This window comes from Erinaceus europaeus, chromosome 1 (assembly GCF_950295315.1).
Source record: "Erinaceus europaeus chromosome 1, mEriEur2.1, whole genome shotgun sequence".
Taxonomy (NCBI): domain Eukaryota; kingdom Metazoa; phylum Chordata; class Mammalia; order Eulipotyphla; family Erinaceidae; genus Erinaceus; species Erinaceus europaeus.
The window spans coordinates 86970443-86989669 of NC_080162.1; the positions used below are offsets into that span (position 1 = coordinate 86970443).

General features: G+C 41.6%; 1 protein-coding gene across 11 annotated transcripts in view; it reads right to left on the reverse strand.

The window, feature by feature from the left end:
- The window catches only part of PTPRT (protein tyrosine phosphatase receptor type T), a 1549072-nt gene that overhangs the window by 1144489 nt on the left and 385356 nt on the right, over nt 1-19227 (reverse strand). For all 11 annotated transcript variants that reach the window (XM_060190244.1, XM_060190260.1, XM_060190255.1 and 8 more), the window contains exon 2: nt 8930-9055. In XM_060190244.1, the coding sequence (XP_060046227.1) occupies nt 8930-9055 (126 nt within the window). The remainder of the gene's footprint in view (nt 1-8929; nt 9056-19227) is intronic.

Consider the following 19227-nt stretch of genomic DNA (forward strand, 5'->3'; position numbering starts at 1 on the left):
CCAGGCTCAATGAGCAGCACCACCATAAGGCCTGATCAGTACGCTGGTCAGCTTCTCTCTCTCTCTCCATATATATATATATTCCCTATTTAAAATAAATAAATACGACCATTAAAACATTATCTTCTAACCAAAGGCATGATAGCCTGCAAAGTTTGTGGTTCATAGCAAGAAAAACTAACTAGTTCTATCCTTCTCAAAATTAAGAATGTTCTCACAAATACTGGGAGGCATATTCTGAACAGGAAACTGGTAGATGAAATTTGAAAAACAAGCAAAAACTAAGACACTTGAGGGGAACCAAGAGGCAAGCTTCTCAGCAACACTTAGTAAAACATTTCTGACCTAAAACATTATGTCTGTGCATTAACTGTCCACTGTCTGGTTCCTCTCCCACAGATGGCAGGTCCTAGATGTAAAAGGCCAAACTACCATCTATGTCCAGGATGCCAGAGGTTGGAGAGTGAATTTCTGGTCCCTTCACCTCCACGTTGCACTCAAAAGTACATATAACAGAAGGCCTGTAAAACCAGGAAGCAGGATTGAAGGCCGGTCTCCCATGAGAAAACAAGGGCCTATCTCCATCATGACATAGAAGAGGAGAGGGAAGAGGACAGGGCAAAAGAGGGGGTGAATGCTGGGGAGAGATCCTGGTTGTTCAATTATTAGTAAGAGCAATTCATTTAATAAATATTCACTGCTAACTACTAAGTTCCAGGCATGAACAGAGGTTATTAATGTAAATGCAATGGTGGGTCTGTCTCCTTCCAAAGACAGCAGAAGCTAGGTCAGTTCAAAGACTATGCTATTCATCTAATAAGCACTAGGAAATCTATTTTGCTTTCTTCTTAAATATTTTAGAGAGAGAGAGAGAGCATTGCTCAGCTCTGGTTTGGACTGAATCTAGGACCTCAGAAAAGGCATGAAACCTCAGAAAAGGTATGAAAGTTTTTTCCAGAATCATTATGTTAGCTCTCCAGTCCCATTCTACTTTTTTTTTTTACAGCCAGTGTCCCTCTCCACTGATAACAGCATAGATGTATTTTGGATACAATTTCTGCTAATTCTCAGAAGATCTCCATCCACTGCACAGAGTCACAGTTGTCACACCTGTTCCTGACTTGTATTTAGGACTTTACAAGGCATTTTCTTTATTTTATTTTATTTTATTTTATTTAGTAAAGATAGAGGGCAGTCAAGGGAGAAGGGAGAGATAGGAAAAAATGAGAGCAGAGACACCTGCAGCACTGTTTCACTGCTTGTGAAGCTCTCTTTTTATAGGAGGGGACCAGGAGATTGAACCCTGTGTTCAGTAAGGTGTAAACTCAACCAGGTGTGCCACAGCCTGGTCCCCAAGGCAATTTCTCAACATCAGTTTATGGAAAAATTTCTAGGATTCCATGTTTGACATGTGGATGATATTCTTTCTCCAGATACAAAGAAACAATATAGGGACTATGGAGACATATGTGAGGCTCTGAAGTCTTAGGTTCAATTCCCAGCACCACCATAAACCAGAGCTGAGTGGTAGTGCTCTGGTCACTCTGTAACTCTCATTAAAATAAAATAAATACAAAAAATACAAAATAAGTTTGCAGTCAATACACAAGAATGAGAATATGTGTATGTATATATGAAATTTGAGAACTTCTATTGGAGATAAACAGAAAGTCATGTCTACAACAAAAACATTTGCTGCAATGTGATTTAGGAGTAACTGGGAGAAACTTAAATATGCAACAATATCTGGAAAAGACGTTGTAATGTAAAACTATGAAACTTTTAGAAAGCATACTTTTGAGAAATATTTAATGATATGAGAAAATGCTGAAAATAGCATTAGGTAGGAAAACAGATATTTATGTCAGTTGGTATGCACATAAGACTTTTATTTATGTCAGTTGGTATGCACATAAGACTTTTATTGTTCTTCACAGCTATCACCATTGTGCATCTTCTTCACAATGAATATGTATCATCTCACAATCATAAATCATGACTATAAATAGAAATAATTTGAAAGATGTTTAGTTGGTGACAGTAGCATATATACAATAGGTATTTTTCTATCCTGGATTTAAAGGCTTGCTCTTCTGTCATATATAACTTATTTGACCTTTGACTAGTCATTTCATCTCTTTGGACCTCTACTGTCTCAAAAATAAAGAAGAGTGTGGTCCGGAAGGTGGCTCAGTGGATAAAGCTTTGGACTTTAAAGCATGAGGTCCTGAGTTCAATCCCTGGCAGCACGTGTACCAGAGTTCTTTCTCTCTCTCCTCCTATCCCTCTCATTAATAAAAGAATTAAGTATCTTTTTTAAAAAGAGGCAATATCTCTGCATTCACAAGACAGTAGCATATTCAGTGAAGCGTAAAAGAAAATGCTTAACCTAATTCTTGGTTAAAGTGAGAATACTGTAAATGCCAGCTCTTTTAAAAGAAAACACAATTTCCAACACTTAGAGGGCGCTGGGGTGAGTTCTCATATAGAAAAGGTAAGGATGGGGTCAGAGTTCTTCTGTGTGATGTATCCAAGATCAGTTTCTGTTGAAACAAATCATTACTAATGGGGTAAGTCAAGGCGACAGAAACTTAGTGGTTCACAGATCTGGAGGCCAGAATTCTGAAATCAAGGTATTGGAAGGGTCATCTTCCTCCAACTCCTCTAAAAAAGGATCTTTCCTGGTCTGCTCTGATTTATGGGATCTGCTGGCAGCCTCTGGCATTCTGTAACTTACAGATGCTTCAGATTCTCAGTCTGTCTTCACATGATATGTGTGTGTGTGTGTGTGTGTGTGTGTTTCCCCTCTACCAGCAATGCTATAGGAGGGTCCAGCATGACCATAAAGACCTCTGCTTAACTAGCTATATGTGCAAAAAAAAGCCCACTAGACCCATGCTCCTTTCTATAAAAATGTTTGGTTGAATCAAACCAAGAACACATCAAGTTCAAAGGCACAATGACATGAAAGAAAAGTTTAATACAACTCTGGGGGCTGGTATCTATAGCAGACCCAGACAGTCAAAATTTCCCAGCCTGTATATTTAGCTTTTTTATGATTTGTTTTTATTTTTTACTGATAATGGTTTAGAGAGCTCCGTCCCACTTGGGAAAGAGAGACACAGGCTGGGAGTATGGATTGACCTGCCAATGCCCATGTTCAGTAGGGAAGCAATGACAGAAGCCAGACCTTCCATCTTCTGCACCCCATAATGACCCTGAGTCCATACTCCCAGAGGGATAAAGAATAGGAAAGCTATCAGGGGAGGGGACGGAAATGGAGTTTTAGGGGTGGGAATTGTGTGGAATTATACCCTTCTTATCCTATGGTCATGTCAGTCTTTCCTTTCTATAAATAAAAAATAAAAATAAAAGGGAGTCGGGCAGTAGCATAGCGGGTTAAGCACAGGTTGTGCAAAGCACAAAGACTAGCATAAGGAACCCAGTTTGAGCCCCTGACTCCCTACCTGCAGGGGAGTCACTTCACAAATGGTGAAGCAGGTCTGCAGGTGTCTCTCTTTCTCTTCCCCTCTCTGTCTTCCCCTCCTCTCTCCATTTCTCTCTGTCCTATCCAACAACAATGACAATAATAACTACAACAATAAAACAAGGGCAACAAAAGGGAATAAATAAATATTTTTTTAAAATAATAATAATAATAATAAATTATAAGATTATATGTTATAGTTTCACAGTGAATCCATCACGAAAGTTCTGTGCACTGACCCTCCCAACTGTAACCACAGTAGTTCTCACAAAGTCTTAGAAACAAATTTGTTTCTGTTTTGGATTTTTGCAAGTACTCTAGATTGCACAGTTAAGTAAAACCCTTCAGTAGCTGTCTTACTTCTTTATTTCTTCTGCTACTCATAATCACCTCCAGTTCCATCCATTTTTTTCTCAGAGCTGATAGTGAAGTGTTTGAGCCATGGGTAGAACCGGAATAAGTTGGCACCTAAACATGCTGATTGATGATAAGAGCTTTGAAAGGATGTCATGAGCACAAACATAAAGTAATCAGTCACCTTCAGACCCATAAAAGATGACTTCCCAGGGAAGTCTTTTGAGCTGAGACCTAAAGAAATGGATCAAGTGAAGAATGAAGCAAACTATCTCAGTGGAAGAGAAGATCATGTGCCAAAGTCCTAATGCAAGAAATTGTATATGTCCACAGAACTGAAAAAAAAAAGCCAATATACAACCAGCAGTTTCACAGAAAAGGAATGACTTTGGAGAAACACTAGGCCATCCAGGTTCTTGCAGACCACGGCCTGAGGTCAGATATCATACCATGTTCTGGGGTGGGGGTGGGGACTTTCATAAAGAATGAACACACCCGGGGAGTTGGGTGGTAGCATAGCAGGTTAAGCGCACATGGTACAAAGCGCAAGGACCTGCGCAGGAATCCCGGTTCGAGCCCCCGGCTCCCCACCTGCAGGGGAGTTGCTTCACAGACGGTGAAGCAGGTCTGCAGGTGTCTATCTTTCTCTCCCCCCTCTGTCTTCCCCTCCTCTCTCCATTTCTCTCTGTTCTATCCAACAACAACGACAATAATTACTACAACAATAAAACAAGGGCAACAAAAGGGAATAAATATATATATGTAAAAAAAAAAATAAAGAATAAACACTCCCATGCTATGTTTTGATTTATCCAATGTCTAGCACTGAGCTTGTCACATAGAAGAGGGTTGGTCAAAGATTCTGTAACATTGGAATAAACAGAATTGAATTAGGTTTCCCTCTGAAAAAGAATGGAACTGCTGGTTTTACAGAAGGAAAAGTGCAATTTCAGCCTTTGCCCATGAGAAGAACAACCAATTTCACCTAATTCAAATTCACTTTCATGCCTCTCTGCCTAAGCAGCACGCGGAGCCACTGAAATCCACAGGCGCATCATGATAGAATCATTTCAGTGATCATTATCAAACGCCCTTATTTAGGAAAACTCCGAAGATTGTATTAGCACAATCCAATATTTATGAAATGACACTCTCTGTAATGAGGGGCTGAGAAAATTAAGACCAGAAGGAAGAGTTGTTCCTTAGGGGAGAGGGTAGCATAGTGGGAAAGAGATACTGTCACTAAGCTTCTGGGAAGCGTGGCTTTATAACCTGTAAAATGGAAGGGTAGTAGCAATGATGAAAACATGTCATCAATTTATAAAGTGTCCAAAGGCATTTATTTGTGTTTCTCCTCCTTGATAAAGACTATTTTCCCCATCCATAAACATATAACATTAAATTATTTAGTGCATATTCTATATGATATGCTGGATCAGGCCTGGAAGATAATAATGTGACCTAGACTGTCATGGTCCCTACTTACATGGAAATTCTCATCTGGGAGTGAAAACATATGTTGAGCAACTAACATACACAGTGATGTGTGTTGCTGAGGACATGAGCTGGGTACCAATGGGAGGGCTGACGAAGAAAGCCAACCCAAGCTAGAGAGATCAGGAGTATCATCCTAAGCAACTGAGGAAGGGAAAGGACAAGAGAACTGGGTGGAAGGGAAAGTCCCATGCAAAGTGTAGTTCTCAAATGAATTCTTGAGACAGGAGTCTGTAACATTCTGAGAACAGACAGAATTCAGAGTAGAGTGAGCAACAGGGTGAATGGGGAATAGAAAGGCTGGAAGATCATAGCACCAGTCCCACCAGGCCTTGGAGAACTCAGTAGGGCTTTCATATCCTTCAGAGGAAGAGGAAGTCTCAGAAAGAGTCAAAACACTGTCTGGCTGTGATAAAAGGAAAAGGCAACATGAACAGGTCTACAATCTGAAACTATCCCTGTAGCTTCTTTGTGAAGAGTAAAGTCAAAAGAAAAATCTGATCTTGGGGGCCAGGTGTTAGTGCAGCAGGTTAAGCGCACATGGGGCAAAGTGCAAGGACCTGAGTAAGGATCCAGATTTGAGCCCCTGGCTCAGCACCTGCAGGGGGGTTGCTTTACCGTTGGGGAAGTAGGTCTGCAGGTGTCTATCTTTCTCTCCCCCTCTCTGTCTTCCTGTCCTCTCTCAATTCTCTCTGTTCTATCCAACAGTAGCAATAACAACAGAAATAACAAGAACAACAACAGCAACAATAAACAACAAAGGCAACAAAAGCAAAAAACAGCCTCTATGAGCAGTGGATTCATAGTGCAGGCACCCAGCCCAGCAACAACCCTGGAGGGAAAGAAAGAAAGAAAGAAAGAAAGAAAGAAAGAAAGAAAGAAAGAAAGAAAGAAAGAAAGAAAGAAAGAGGAAGAAAGAAATAAAGAAATAAAGAAAGAAAGAAAGAAAGAAAGAAAGAGAGAAAGAGAGAAAACTCTAATCTTCTGAGATGTCATCCAGGTGAGACGAGATGGTGGAAGGTATGGTAGTGCAATGGGGAAAGACACAGGAAACATATGGCTGACTTGAGATGCACTTGAGAGGTAAAGTGGCAGGAAGATGTGATTGATACAAAGAGGGAGAAAGAGAGAAGTATGATCCCTGGGTTTCTCAATCAGCACAAAAATGGATCAAGTGGCCTTTCTTGAGACAAACATTACCAGAGAATAAGTAGGTGAAAAGGTGAGATTAATGAAAGAAACAGGTCAATATTGGAGATGTGTTTGGAGAGCCTATAATCCCACAAGGCCTTAAGTGGACTAGAGATAAGTAGAAAGTGTGTGTGTGTGTGTGTGTGTGTGTGTGTGTGTGTGTGTGTGTGTCCGTGACCTCTGCGCCCCTCCCTCTCTCTCTCTCTCTCCTCCCCTCCCTCCCCTTTGCTCTCTCATTCATTCTCAGAGATACATTTATTTGGCCAAGCATCCAAGATATACAAGTAGAACGGAGCAAATGTAGATCAAAAGTTCTACACACTTTTGTTAACTTTTTGGTTATTTATTTGATACAGACAGAAATAATCCATAAATAGGTATATAGGGGGAAGAGGTGGGAGGGAGTGAGGGAGAGACCTGTAGCACTGTTTCACTACTCAAGAAGCTTCTCCTCTACAAGTGGGGACTGGGGGCTTGAACCCACAAGTTGTAGGCTGAGATGCCCAGATGGCTGGCAAGACATTACTTCTGAGATAGTCTGTGTGTCCAAAAGAATTAGCATGTGCACTGGTGAACCGAGTAAAACAGATAGCCCTCTCCAAGGTGGGTAGGCAGTATTTAATCCCTAAAAGACACAAATAGAAACAAAAGGTAGAAACGTGAAGATTACTTTTGGACCCTCTCCTTCATTTGATTAGGACATCCTTTTTGTTGGTCTTTAGATACTGACACACTGGTTCTCAGACTTTTGAACCCAGACTCAGAATCTTCACCATCAAGGCCAAATTCTATCACCTTCAAACTCAGACTCAACTACTTTACTAGCTTGCAGTTTTCAGATAATGGAACTTCTAAGCTTTCAGAACCATGTGAGCCAAGTGTTACTCCATTTATCCTATAGGCTCTACTTCTATGAAGAATCTTTATATCGTATGTTAACTCTCTTTTCAGTCACCAGGTTCCAGATGCCATCAGGATGCCGGCCAGGCTTCCCTGGATTGAAGACCCCACCAATGTGTCCTGGAGCTCTGCTTCCCCAGAGACCCACCATACTAGGGAAAGAGAGAGGCAGACTGGGAGTTTGGACCTACCAGTCAACACCCATGTTCAGCAGGGAAGCAATTACAGAAGCCAGACCTTCCACCTTCTGCAACCCACAATGACCCTGGGTCCATGCTCCCAGAGGGATGGAGAATGGGAAAGCTATCAGGGGAGGGGATGGGATATGGAGATTGGGTGGTGGGAACTGTGTGGAGTTGTACCCCTCCTACCCTATGGTTTTGTTGATTAATCCTTTCTTAAATAAAAAAAAAGAGAGAAGACTACAGAACAAGGCTGAAGAACTCCAACTTTTATTAGCCATATTAGGCTCACAAAAGAAGATGAGATCAAGAGGGCAGATAAGAAATAGATGGACAGGGTAGAGAATGCCATTGGCCTGTGAAAATGGTCTTCATTCTCCAACAGCTCATTCTCTTCACAACTGTATCAGGACTCAGATTATTCAAAGAGGCACCTTGTTTATTCACTTAATTTGGGATTCGATAGGAGCTTGTGAGATTATAAACTTACAGGGCATAGTTCTACACCACAGCCACCAAGAAAGTTCTGTGGCCCCACTTCCCATGGAAAGCCACCCGAGTTCCCAGAGAGTTCCAAAGCAGTATTTTTTTATGAAGAAACATATTTAATCAAAATTTATTTATTTTAATATTTAATATTTATTTATGAGAGAGAGAGAGAGCCAGTGCACCAGAGAATCATTCTGGCATTTGCAATGCCAAAGACACACACCTGTAGCTCTCCTCTGTGAAACCTCCTGGGTCTGAAATTCATTTATTTATTAAACATTAATTTGTTTTACTGAGAGACAAAAAGAGATGAGAGCACTCTCATGCCATCTTATGTGATGCCTGAGATCAAGGCCTCAAACATGCAAGACTCTACTGCCAAGCCACCTCCCCCTATCCCACCCAAAGGCAATTTTCAAAACCTATTGGGTCAGGATAAGCTTGATATTCAGAATGCCAGAATACTGTCTTTATTAGCAATATTCTGACTGTGAATATATATATATATATATGGTGTCTATGAGTCCTAAAAGGAAGAAACAACCTCAATTTCTTCAGAAACTCTTTCTTCCCCTGAAATTTTACCACTGGCTCCCAAGTAAAGCAAAGGGACACTCTATGTATGGCTAAAATTTAGATGCTAAAGGTGAAAGAAAACCTAAAACATCCCTGAATCCAAGTGACACATTTCACTGAAAATGTAGTCAGTCTCAGTTTACATGCTTCTGTGGATGGGCAACTCACTACCAACAAAGACACTTCAATCCCTTAAAAAGTGCTTCTCTATGAACTACCCTCCCCAGCTCAGTCCCCAGCACAGTGAGACACATACCTGTGGGCACCGCTGGGTCCAGCATTGGTTTCTCCCACGTATTAATCTGCTCCCAGGTAAACCCATTGGTCCCTAGGGCCACGCTATAACCACAGTTGCTGTAGTGCTCATCGAAGGAACAGCTGCCTGCAGACAAAAGAGATAAGGGTAAATACATTCTTGTGTCTGAGGCTTGCTCCATTACCCCGTCTCGCCGGCTGTTCATTTACAGCTTTGAATTTTAAACTCTGGAGAAGATTCAACAACAACAACAAAAAAGTCAAGCAAATTGGATTTTTATGTTTGCCTTGGTGCTCCCAGGAAAAGCACTGGCATCTGCAGGGCCCCCCTATTTTAAAAAAGTTAATAAGGCTAGTTACATTGATTTCAATCTTCCTTTCTGAGAAAGTAAACAGCATTGTCTCAGTCTAAGTAGGAAAAATGAATGCTGGGCATGCCTCCATAATTGCTTCCCGCAACATGGAGAGATGCCGCTAGGCAGCAGAGAGAGCACTGGCTTCGGAGCCTAGAAAAATTAGATGCAAACCCCAGCATGGCAAAGCCGGGCCAGGTCGGGCCAGATGTTAGTACATCTGTCTCAGGTCCCTCACCTGTGACATGGAGTGACAGAGCCACCAGCAAGAAGATTGTGACAGTTATGGTTACTTCATGAGAAGCAACATGGACATAACAATTTCTCAACATCCCTCTCTTAAAAAAAAAAAAAAGCAGTTTTTGAAAAATAATTTTTTTATACGGTAAAGGTCACATTGGTGAAGAGTTTAACAATCATAATCCTAGAAGAGAATTAAAGTCAATACTGATAGTTTGAAGCTTTCTTTTCAAGTCCAAGGCTTGTAGCATGTTGCAGTAAGCCGCCTTTGACAAGAATTTACTATGTACTATGAATTCTACACTTTAGGCAAGTGGCCTGGAGAGAGATGTGGGATGTAGAATTGATATCCCACCCAGGATTGCTGATATGTCTAGAGAAACAAGAGCTGTGATATACATAAGCAGGAAGCAGGAAAAAAAGGATAGGTGAGTCTCCAAGGACAGGAAGCAAATGGAAGAGCATTCCAGAATGAGACCACTGTGCAAAAAGTGGAAAGAGGACACATTGGAAACGAACTCTGCAGCAGCCTCCTCACTGCTGTCCCAAATCCCATGAACCCCAGGCTGTCCTTTCCACTGCTCTTCTATTCCATAACTCAGCTGTCTTTTCCCTCCTGAAAATGCCCAATGGTTCCCTCTCAGATCTCACTCTACACCTACAGAAACCAGCCCCTTCCTGTTGTCTGTAGTCTCATGGACCATCCATTACAGTCAGAACCCCATTTCTGCACCCTAAACCTGAGATTCCCTCTGCTCAGTAGTGAAAGAAGTGCTGTTCACAAACTTGACACAGAATATAGTAACCATGCCACTTAAAGAAAGCCTGCAATGCCAAAAGCTCTTCCTCTTCCTTTCCTTATTGTGCATATAAATCTAGAAGAAAGCCTGCAATGCCAAAAGCTCTTCCTCTTCCTTTCCTTATTGTGCATATAAATCTAGAAGAGTCTCTCGTTAGCATCCTAGTGAGTCTCAGGCTAAGAAAAGGAGGCTGGGATTACATTGGTACAGGGAGTGGGGCTTGAGTTGGAAATATTAGCATTGCATTAAAAAAAAAAAAACAGCAGGAAAGGGCCCCTTGGAATGTAGCTGAAATAAGACTGCCCAGCTCCTTCCAACATGAAGACCCCAAATCTCATCTGCTATATTCTTACCTTTAGGTTCCTGACTATTAAACAATGTATTCTTCTTTATGTCTTAATACTTCTCAGCCACCATGTTGCAGATGCTACCATGACGCCAAACTGAATTCTCTGGGGAGATGACCTCACCAATGTGTCCTGGAACCCCGCCTCCCCAGAGCCCTACCCCACTAGGGAAAGATAGAAACAGGCCGGACATCTGGATCGACCTGTCAATGCCCATGTCCAGCAGAGAAGAAATTACAGAAGCCAGACCTTATACCTTCTGGACCCCATAAAGATCTTTGTTCCAGAGAGATAAAGAATATGGAACCTTCCAATGGAGGGGAAGGGGTAAGAAACTCTGGTGGTGGGAATCGTATGGAACTGTACCCCTCTTATCCCACATTATTAAATGTACCATCATTACATAAATGTTCCTTCATTATTAAATCACTAATGAAAATTTAAATAGTAAAAAACAGATAAGAATAAAAAGCAGCAGGAATTTTAGGTCTTTTGTGTATATACCAAGAGAAACAGAAAGAACGTGGTGTGCAAGAAACACAATTAAAAGTAGAAACCTAAAGAAGACAATGATCAATGAAAACTTCCCTGTGATAGGAAGTAGTTGAGGCACTGGTAGGAGTGAAAGTAGTACCGTGGATTTGTTTATTAAGTCAAAAATTACCTAACTGAGTACTCAGTGTAGATCTAGAAGACAACCAGGTTCAAGCAAACAGTGGTTTGTGAAAGAGGCAAATACTGGTATTTAGTGACGCAATGGCAATAAACAAGTCAGTTACTGAATTTCAGCACATGCTAGTAGGCTACAATTGAGATCAAAGGGGTTGCAAGGTTTAACCAGTTTAGAAAGACTTTCTGATTATGAGCTAGAAAGATTCTCCCATCCTGTAGTGTCATGTCTGCCAACTATGCCTCAGTGGAAACTGATTCTGCATGAGAACCATGTGTCCTGGTGCTGTGAGGGTAATAAGCAATGAGCAGTGTAAGTCAAGTGACAAGGATGGGCATGTATAAAGGATGCAGAGGGAACAGGTGATAGGAGACGTCAACCCAGCAGAAGAATCAGGGAGGAGGTTATTAGCCAGTTTGGAAGAGACAGTATGGTTCAGAATGGCCAGGAACAGTTCTGATACTTAGTAAGATATATATATATGGAGAGAGAGAGAGAGAGATTGAATAAACAGGTAAAAAAACACAAAAAGGATGCTAGGCACAGAAAAAAAAATTATACTTTGGTCACTTGGATAGTACACTAGGTTTGAGTCCAGTCCCACCATATTGACTAAAGCTTCAGTGTCATTGATTCTTTCCCTGCCCCTTGCTCTCTGCCTGTCTCTTTTGATCTGAGAGAAAAATGAAAGCTAGCTCAGGGTGATGAAACCCCTCGAGGTTTCAGGGAGAGTCGATATCGAGCATGTTGAGGGTGGTATGCCCGTAGACAACCTGAAGATTGAAGAAAACAAAACAAAAATTCTATTTCAATAATGATGATCCCAGAGCAGTTAGCATGACCTGCTCTTCCAAAATTTCATATTCTTCTATTTTCCACTTCTACCTAGAAAGCTCCTTCCCACCCATGTGGACAGACTGACAAGTTCAAACTGATCCTCTCCAAATCACCTCTTCCGTAAACTTTCTCTGACCAGATCAGTGGAGAGAACACCTATTGTGTTTTCATATTTCATATTTCGTATTTCACACTCCACTTAACATGTTTGAAGCCATGGCAGCAGCAGTTCCAGTTGATCTAAGAGAGGACGGCCTCTTTTCACCATACTGCCACCACCTCAGAGGAGCCCAGCCTGTGGGAGGCAAGTGAACCAGGCCAGCGCCAGAGACAACAGATCCAGCATGCTGAGCGAGGGGAGCATGCAGCATCTCAAGTGTTCTTTCTCAGAGCTGAGTGAGAACTGAAATTGATGTCCCCCTGCCGGGATAGTGAAGTTGTATGTCACCAAGACAATGCTGTGTTTATGACAAAAAGGGCGGGGTCTTCTCTCACACGACAACAACATTAAGTTTCTGGGTCACCTTGCATCTTTAGAAGATATCGTGGCAAACACTAGCAAAGTGTGACGAGGTACAGGATTTGCAGGACTGGTCAATAAAAGTAATATCCCAGAAACAATTCTCTCACCTGTTTCTATTATGAAGATCATCAAAGCTTTAATGGAAGGAGTGGCATTAAAAACAGAAGGAAGCTTAAATCCCAGAGAGCAGTCCAGAGACTTGTCTGATGGGTGATATCAGCATGGGACTTTTGAAGAGCAACTTTTCATTTTGAATGCCACTGACATCTAGGGTTCAGTGGCTACCACAGAAGAGCCTTGCACATTCTGACAAGTATTAGAAGCATGACCCATGCCAGGCAATGCATTAGGCATAATTATAGATGCTCTCTCAATTTTCCTTCACTTAACCCTCACAAGTATATTTTTAGTCTTTACTTGAAAGGATGTGACTGAGTCAGGTCTCAGAGAAAGAAAATGTTGGAGCCAAGTTCAAATTCATGGCAACCCAATTGCAAAATCCATGCTGCTTCTAAGTAATAAAAGCAAGAATATACACCCCAATCCCAAGGACCAAGCCTTTTACCTACAAGGTCCTATGGAGGGACGAGGCAGTAACACGAGCTATTTCCTGGGCACTTTTTTGATTCACATTGACAGAGCTCTGACAGCCTCTCAGTCTGCACCCAGTGAGCAAGTGTCTTTCTCTACAACATAGTCCGAGATGATTGGATCTCTCTCATTTGAATCAATTTCCTTGTTTATTCTAAACACTTAACAAAGATTAGCTTTTGTTCAGCACAGAATCAGCAGCTAGAATTCTTACCCTCATGTAGCATGCAGAGTACAGAGAAGCAAAACTAGACAAGCACGCACTTAAGGTACAATTAAAAAAAAAAAAAAAAAAGCACTTGCAGCAGTTGGGTAAATATATCAACCAGCAGAGCACAATATAGCTGAGGCTTCTGATTCAGTCACCAGCTCCACATATACCAGACTGTGTTCTCTGGTTTCTCACTCTTACATGCTTTAAATGATTATTTAAAAAGAAAAAAAAAAAAAAAGCACTTTCATAGCAATGTGCTCAAGTAAAAACAAAAAAAAATTAATAATAAACTTTGAACAATGATAAGATTAAATCAATTTTCTGCCTTCTACAGAGATGACTTAGGAAGACTTACAGTGGTACTTCTGGGCAAACTTTGGACAACCCAAGCAAGGTCAGACTACCAACCTGCCCAAGTCTGTGGACTCCACTGTGTGCCCATCACCTCCTGGCCAAGGGTTCAATCCTCCCCTCCTTTTCAAAGCCACTTAATAGGCACCTTTCTGTACCCAGCTACAGAGTTGCTGTGGCCACTTCAGTAAGTGCTTTCTCTTTAAGGATCTTCTCATTGTCACTGGGGTCCCACAGCAGCAGGCCTGGGGCCCAGTGACCCAGTTTATATTTTCAGACCACAGCCTGAAGGAGAAGTTGGCTTTGAGTGGAGTTAAAAGCAGCCTCACACTCTATTCTGGGCCACTATTTCTTGGAGACCATCAGGCCCAGCCATCAGTGCTCTCACATTTGAGTACAATGTGTTATTTTTTGAGGGGACCTCAGAGTCTCTCCCTGCAGAAGAATTTCTAGAAACCGGCCCTTGTACTGTACTTTTTCACCCATGCATGTCCAAACTCCATGTGGACACAGTGTTCATGACTTTTCTGTGGAACTCTGGGCCTCTCAGGAAAGGAGGCCATGACTGGGCATCCTCAATACTTGCTATAGATAAAGATCATGGGCATATTCAAAGGGCACTGTCTAACTATTCACCAGTCTGTCAACCTCAGTCCCCACCACCTGGCCTAATAAACACAGGGAGAGCAAATACAGTATGATGGGCAAGAAGCAAACTGAGGGCAAGGGGTGGAAAGCAAAGCAGGACAGAAAGAGTTACCAGTCCGTGCTGCAATTTCCCGCATGCCTGCCTGCTGAAAGGAGTTTGCATTTGTGACTCTGGGTTTCCAAAAGCCAATAGAAAAAAGGGCATCTGTTCCGATACTGGACACCGTGTTCACACAATGAAAGTCAAATTGCTCAGGAAAATTACAGCCATTCCAGGTGCTTAGATCACACAAGAACTTCTCCACAGGGGCACTGGTAACAGTAGTCCCACATCCTATAACGAACAATATCCACACAACATCCACACAAAGGTCGGATAGCCAATTTCACGAGACTGTTTCTCATAATCATTCTCAATATAAATTGGTAACATCATCCAAACATACAATTCAGGAAAAGCAATTCATTGGCACCTGAGATGATATAGTCCAGCTATCTCTCTGTTCCCTAATGGTCTGACTTAACCTAGAAAGAAGTTTTAGAAGCTATTTTGAGAATGAAAATATACTTAAAACTGTGTTTTAAGCAATCCTCCCTAAATTTCTTTCCCCTCTATCAGCAGACTGAAAATTGCTCCGAACTCTAGGTTAGGTGTCAAAATAGCAAATCCACACTACCAGGAGGGTACAAATCTTCACCACTCACACCACACCCTCATTTCTGATCCTGTATCAAGACCTGGGGCAGGGTGGTGGCACACCTGGTTGAGCACACATGTTAGAATGCTCAGGGATCCTGCTTCAAGCCCCCAGTTCCCACCTGCAGGGGAAAGCTTCACAACTGGTGAATTAGGTCTGCTGGTGTCTCTCTCCCTCTCTATCACCCCCTTCCCTCTCAATTTCTGTCATTATCCAATAAATAAAGATAGTAAAGATTTGAAAAATAAATTTAAAAAAAAAGACCTGGTGCTGGACACAATAACCGTAACGAAGCCTGCCAGTGATCATGGCTAAAGGAGAACTGAATCCAGTTCTTAGGAAGAATTTGGGACATTCTGCAGCCACAGAGATACAGAACCCTGTGCCAGCCCAGAGAAGTTATGGAAGAACCCCCGTGGGAGGAAAATAAAGTGCAGTTTAACCATCTCTAGAGCAATAACAGTTACTAATCAAACCATGACCCTAAGTTTCACCGAAGCTCCTTACATTAAAACTTACATTCAGGGCTGGGTGGTGGTGCACCCAGTAGAGAACACACATTACTATGTGCAAAGACCTGGATTCAAGCCCTCAGGCTCCACCAACAGTGAAATATGGCTGCAGTATGTCTCTCTTTCTCTCTCCAACTCTGTCTCACCCTTCTGTCTCAATTTTTCTCTGTCTCCATCCCCACATAAATAAATAAAGGCTGCAAGGAGTGGTAGTGGATATGTTGTGAAGGTAATAAGCCCCAGCAATAACTCTGGTGACTGATCAATCAATCAGTCACCCTTACATTCACCTATCCTGGTACAATTCCTTGGAATTATCACACCTGATGGAAGAGGCCTCTGATCCTCTCTGTATGAGCCTGTGGCAGGCCATTTAGAAAAGACTTGTAGTTGGGAGCCAGGTGGTGGCTCACCTGGTTGAGCACACATGTCACAGTGCCAAAGGACACCAGTTCAAGCCCCTGGTCCCCACCTGCAGGAGGAAAGCTTCATGAGTGGTGAAGCAGGGCTGCAGGTATCTCTCTGTCTCTTTCCCCTCTATCTTCCCCTTCCCTCTCAATTTTTGGCTGTCTCTATCCAATAAACAAATAAAGTTAATATAAAAATAATAAATAATAAAAGACCTGTGGTTGAAGAGACTCCCAAAAGATGCTCTCCTCATTCTATTTTTAAGGCTAAGTGGTCCCATTAAACTGATGTCAACTCCATCACAATAATGCTTAGGTGGGGGGTACAAAACTTAATAAAGCTGTGGTCAGTCAATGGTGCACTCAATTAAGCTTACCCATCACAAATGTGCAAGGACCCAAGTTCAAGCTACTGGTCCCCTGCCCTTGCAAGGTGGAAGCTTCATGAGCAGTGAAGCAGGTCTGCATGTCTTCCTCTGTATCTCTCCCTCCCCTCTAAAATTGTTCTCTCCTATCAAATAAATTTTTAAAAGGGAAAAACGAATCTCTAAAAATAAAGTAAAAGTTTCTAAAAGCTCATTAGCTCACCCTACCCCAAGAATTAGGTTCAGCCTCCAGACCATGTGTTTTACTTAGAGGAAGACCCCCATAACTGAGGGAGGACAGGGCAGTACAGCCAGAGTCCAAGGACACAGCACTATCTCCCTGAACATGGATATGGGAGCTATTTCCCTGGACAAGATGAGGTCAAAATGTGGCAAAGGCCCCAGATGCTCTGATGTGAGTCAAGCATAAAAAGTCAACAGAGAAATGGAAAATTGTAGCAAGGAAATTGGATTTTGAAAATCCATTTGGGGTTGGTAATGTATAGCATATCAGCATCTGTAAGGAAAGTAAAAATAGTGCAGGATACATACTTTGAGATATATTAAAGCATAAATAAGGTTTATAGTGCCAATCAGAACTTTTTTTTAAACATGAGTTCTTCTTTTGAAAATGAGAGAGGAAGAGAATTCAATAAAAATACAAATGTGTCTGCCTCTGCACTTCTCAGATATGATCCTATGTATTCTTGGACAGAATTAAGTTCAGAAGAGGAACTAAAGATTGACTGAGCTTCTGATATATGCCAGGCAACTGGACTTGAGCCATGCAAGTGTGCACTTGTGTGTCTATGAATAATATAGGTTAAGTCCACCCACCCACTCCCAACTCTCTATGAAAAAGTTCAATAGTTTTCCATATAAAGAATCAATCTATTTAGCTCTGTGGCTAAATAGTTGTGTCACAAGTCCTCAATTATGTTACTGTAATACAAAAGCATTATAGACAGTAGATTAAACAATGATTATGGTTGCCTTTCAATAACACTTAATGGACAAAGGCAGGTAAGACAGATTTTATTCAGGAGGTATAGTTTGCCAAACCCTGCTTTATAGAAGTATGGCTTATACATTTTGGATACTGGGTACTAAGACTGCTGAGACCCAGATCCAGCTATAAGACGGAGTATGAGGGATATATGAGACGGGGCAAATGACAACACACAAAACACTAATAGTAACATCCCACTTTATTGATAGGTGAATATGTAATTCTTGTCATAGATCCTGTAATTTTATGATGTAATTAAGTAAGAGAGTGGGGAGGGAGAGAGAAGAGAAAATGAGAGAGAGAAAGAGAGAGAGAGAGAGAGAGAGAGAACATGAGAATCACTCCAGCACTCCAGTGATCAAATTTCAAACCCCATGCCTGAAAGTTCAAAGCTTTATCCCCTGCAGCATCTCCCGGGTCATGGCCCTGCCATTTTCATTGTACCCATTTTACAACACAGATAAGTCAGTTAACCCCCATGAGTTAGTTGGAACAAGGATATTAGCCCTGGTCTGTGTAGTGGCAAAGTCAAGTGCTTTCTGTTGTTCTAGCCTTATTCATTTGGGAACACTTTGTGAGTTCACCAAATCTGAGACTCAACCTGCTGCTTCCAGAAAAGAAAAAAAAAAAAGTGATATTCCCTAGGTTTACATAAGCACTTTGTAGAGGTTGGGTGGTGGTACATCAAGTTGAGTACACATGTCATCATGCACAAGAACTTGGCCAAGTTCATGCCCTGGGTCACCACCTGCAGGGGAGAAGCTTCGTAATCTGTGAAGCAGTGCTGCAGGTATCTCTCTTTCTATCTCACTTCACATCATCTTCCCTTCTACTCTTAATCTCTCTTTGCCCTAGAAAATAAAATAAATACATATTAAAAAATTAAACTAGGTAATCATTTTGCCTATGTTATGGCCCATGTTCTTCATGACAGAGGAGTAACCCTTTACTTCACAAATGAGGAGACCAAGGCCACAGCAGATTACTCAACACTCACAGAGAAGAGACTGAAATCAAGGGCCCTTTCCCTAGTGAGACAGTCTGAGAGTCAGGGCAACCTCTCAGGTGGGCCTAGCTACAAATTTTCTGGAGTCCAATATACAACTAACCTGTAGAGCCTCTTGCTTTAAAAGTGTGAAGAGTCTCAAGTGAACATAAGAGCATTCAAGAGTGCATGGGGCCATTCTGACTGCTGGTTGTCTCCAATGACTCAGATCACACACCCAGGAAGCCATCTGTTCTCCAGATATACCTGTTCTGAGGAGAGAGCACCCCAGCCCCCAATTCATCAAGATTCTACCTTTGTGCTGAGAAATGCTTTGAAGGCAGGGCAATATCTAAGTGGGGCTAATTAATCGTGAGCAGCCTATCATGGGCAGGCAAGTCTTGCCCCTGGAATGAATGTAAACCAGCCTTGCATAAAGAGAATTCTTTTTTTTTTTTAAATATCTAATTGAATTTGCAGAAGTGTGTGCCAGGGGGGTGTTTAAATAAGTGCACAAATATGATAAGAAGGCCTTCACACCATTATATCTAATTCAGTAAGCAAAAATAATGGCAGGGCACATCCCAATTAGTGTTTGATTTATTTGCTTTAACAAATCCAATTAGTAGAATGTTTTATAAAGTCATCCAATGTCAAACTTCCATGGACTCAACAGATAGAAACAATAGTCCTAATAGAAAGAAGAATATTTTAAAGCTCTTTGAAGAGTGAATTTATTATAAATAAGA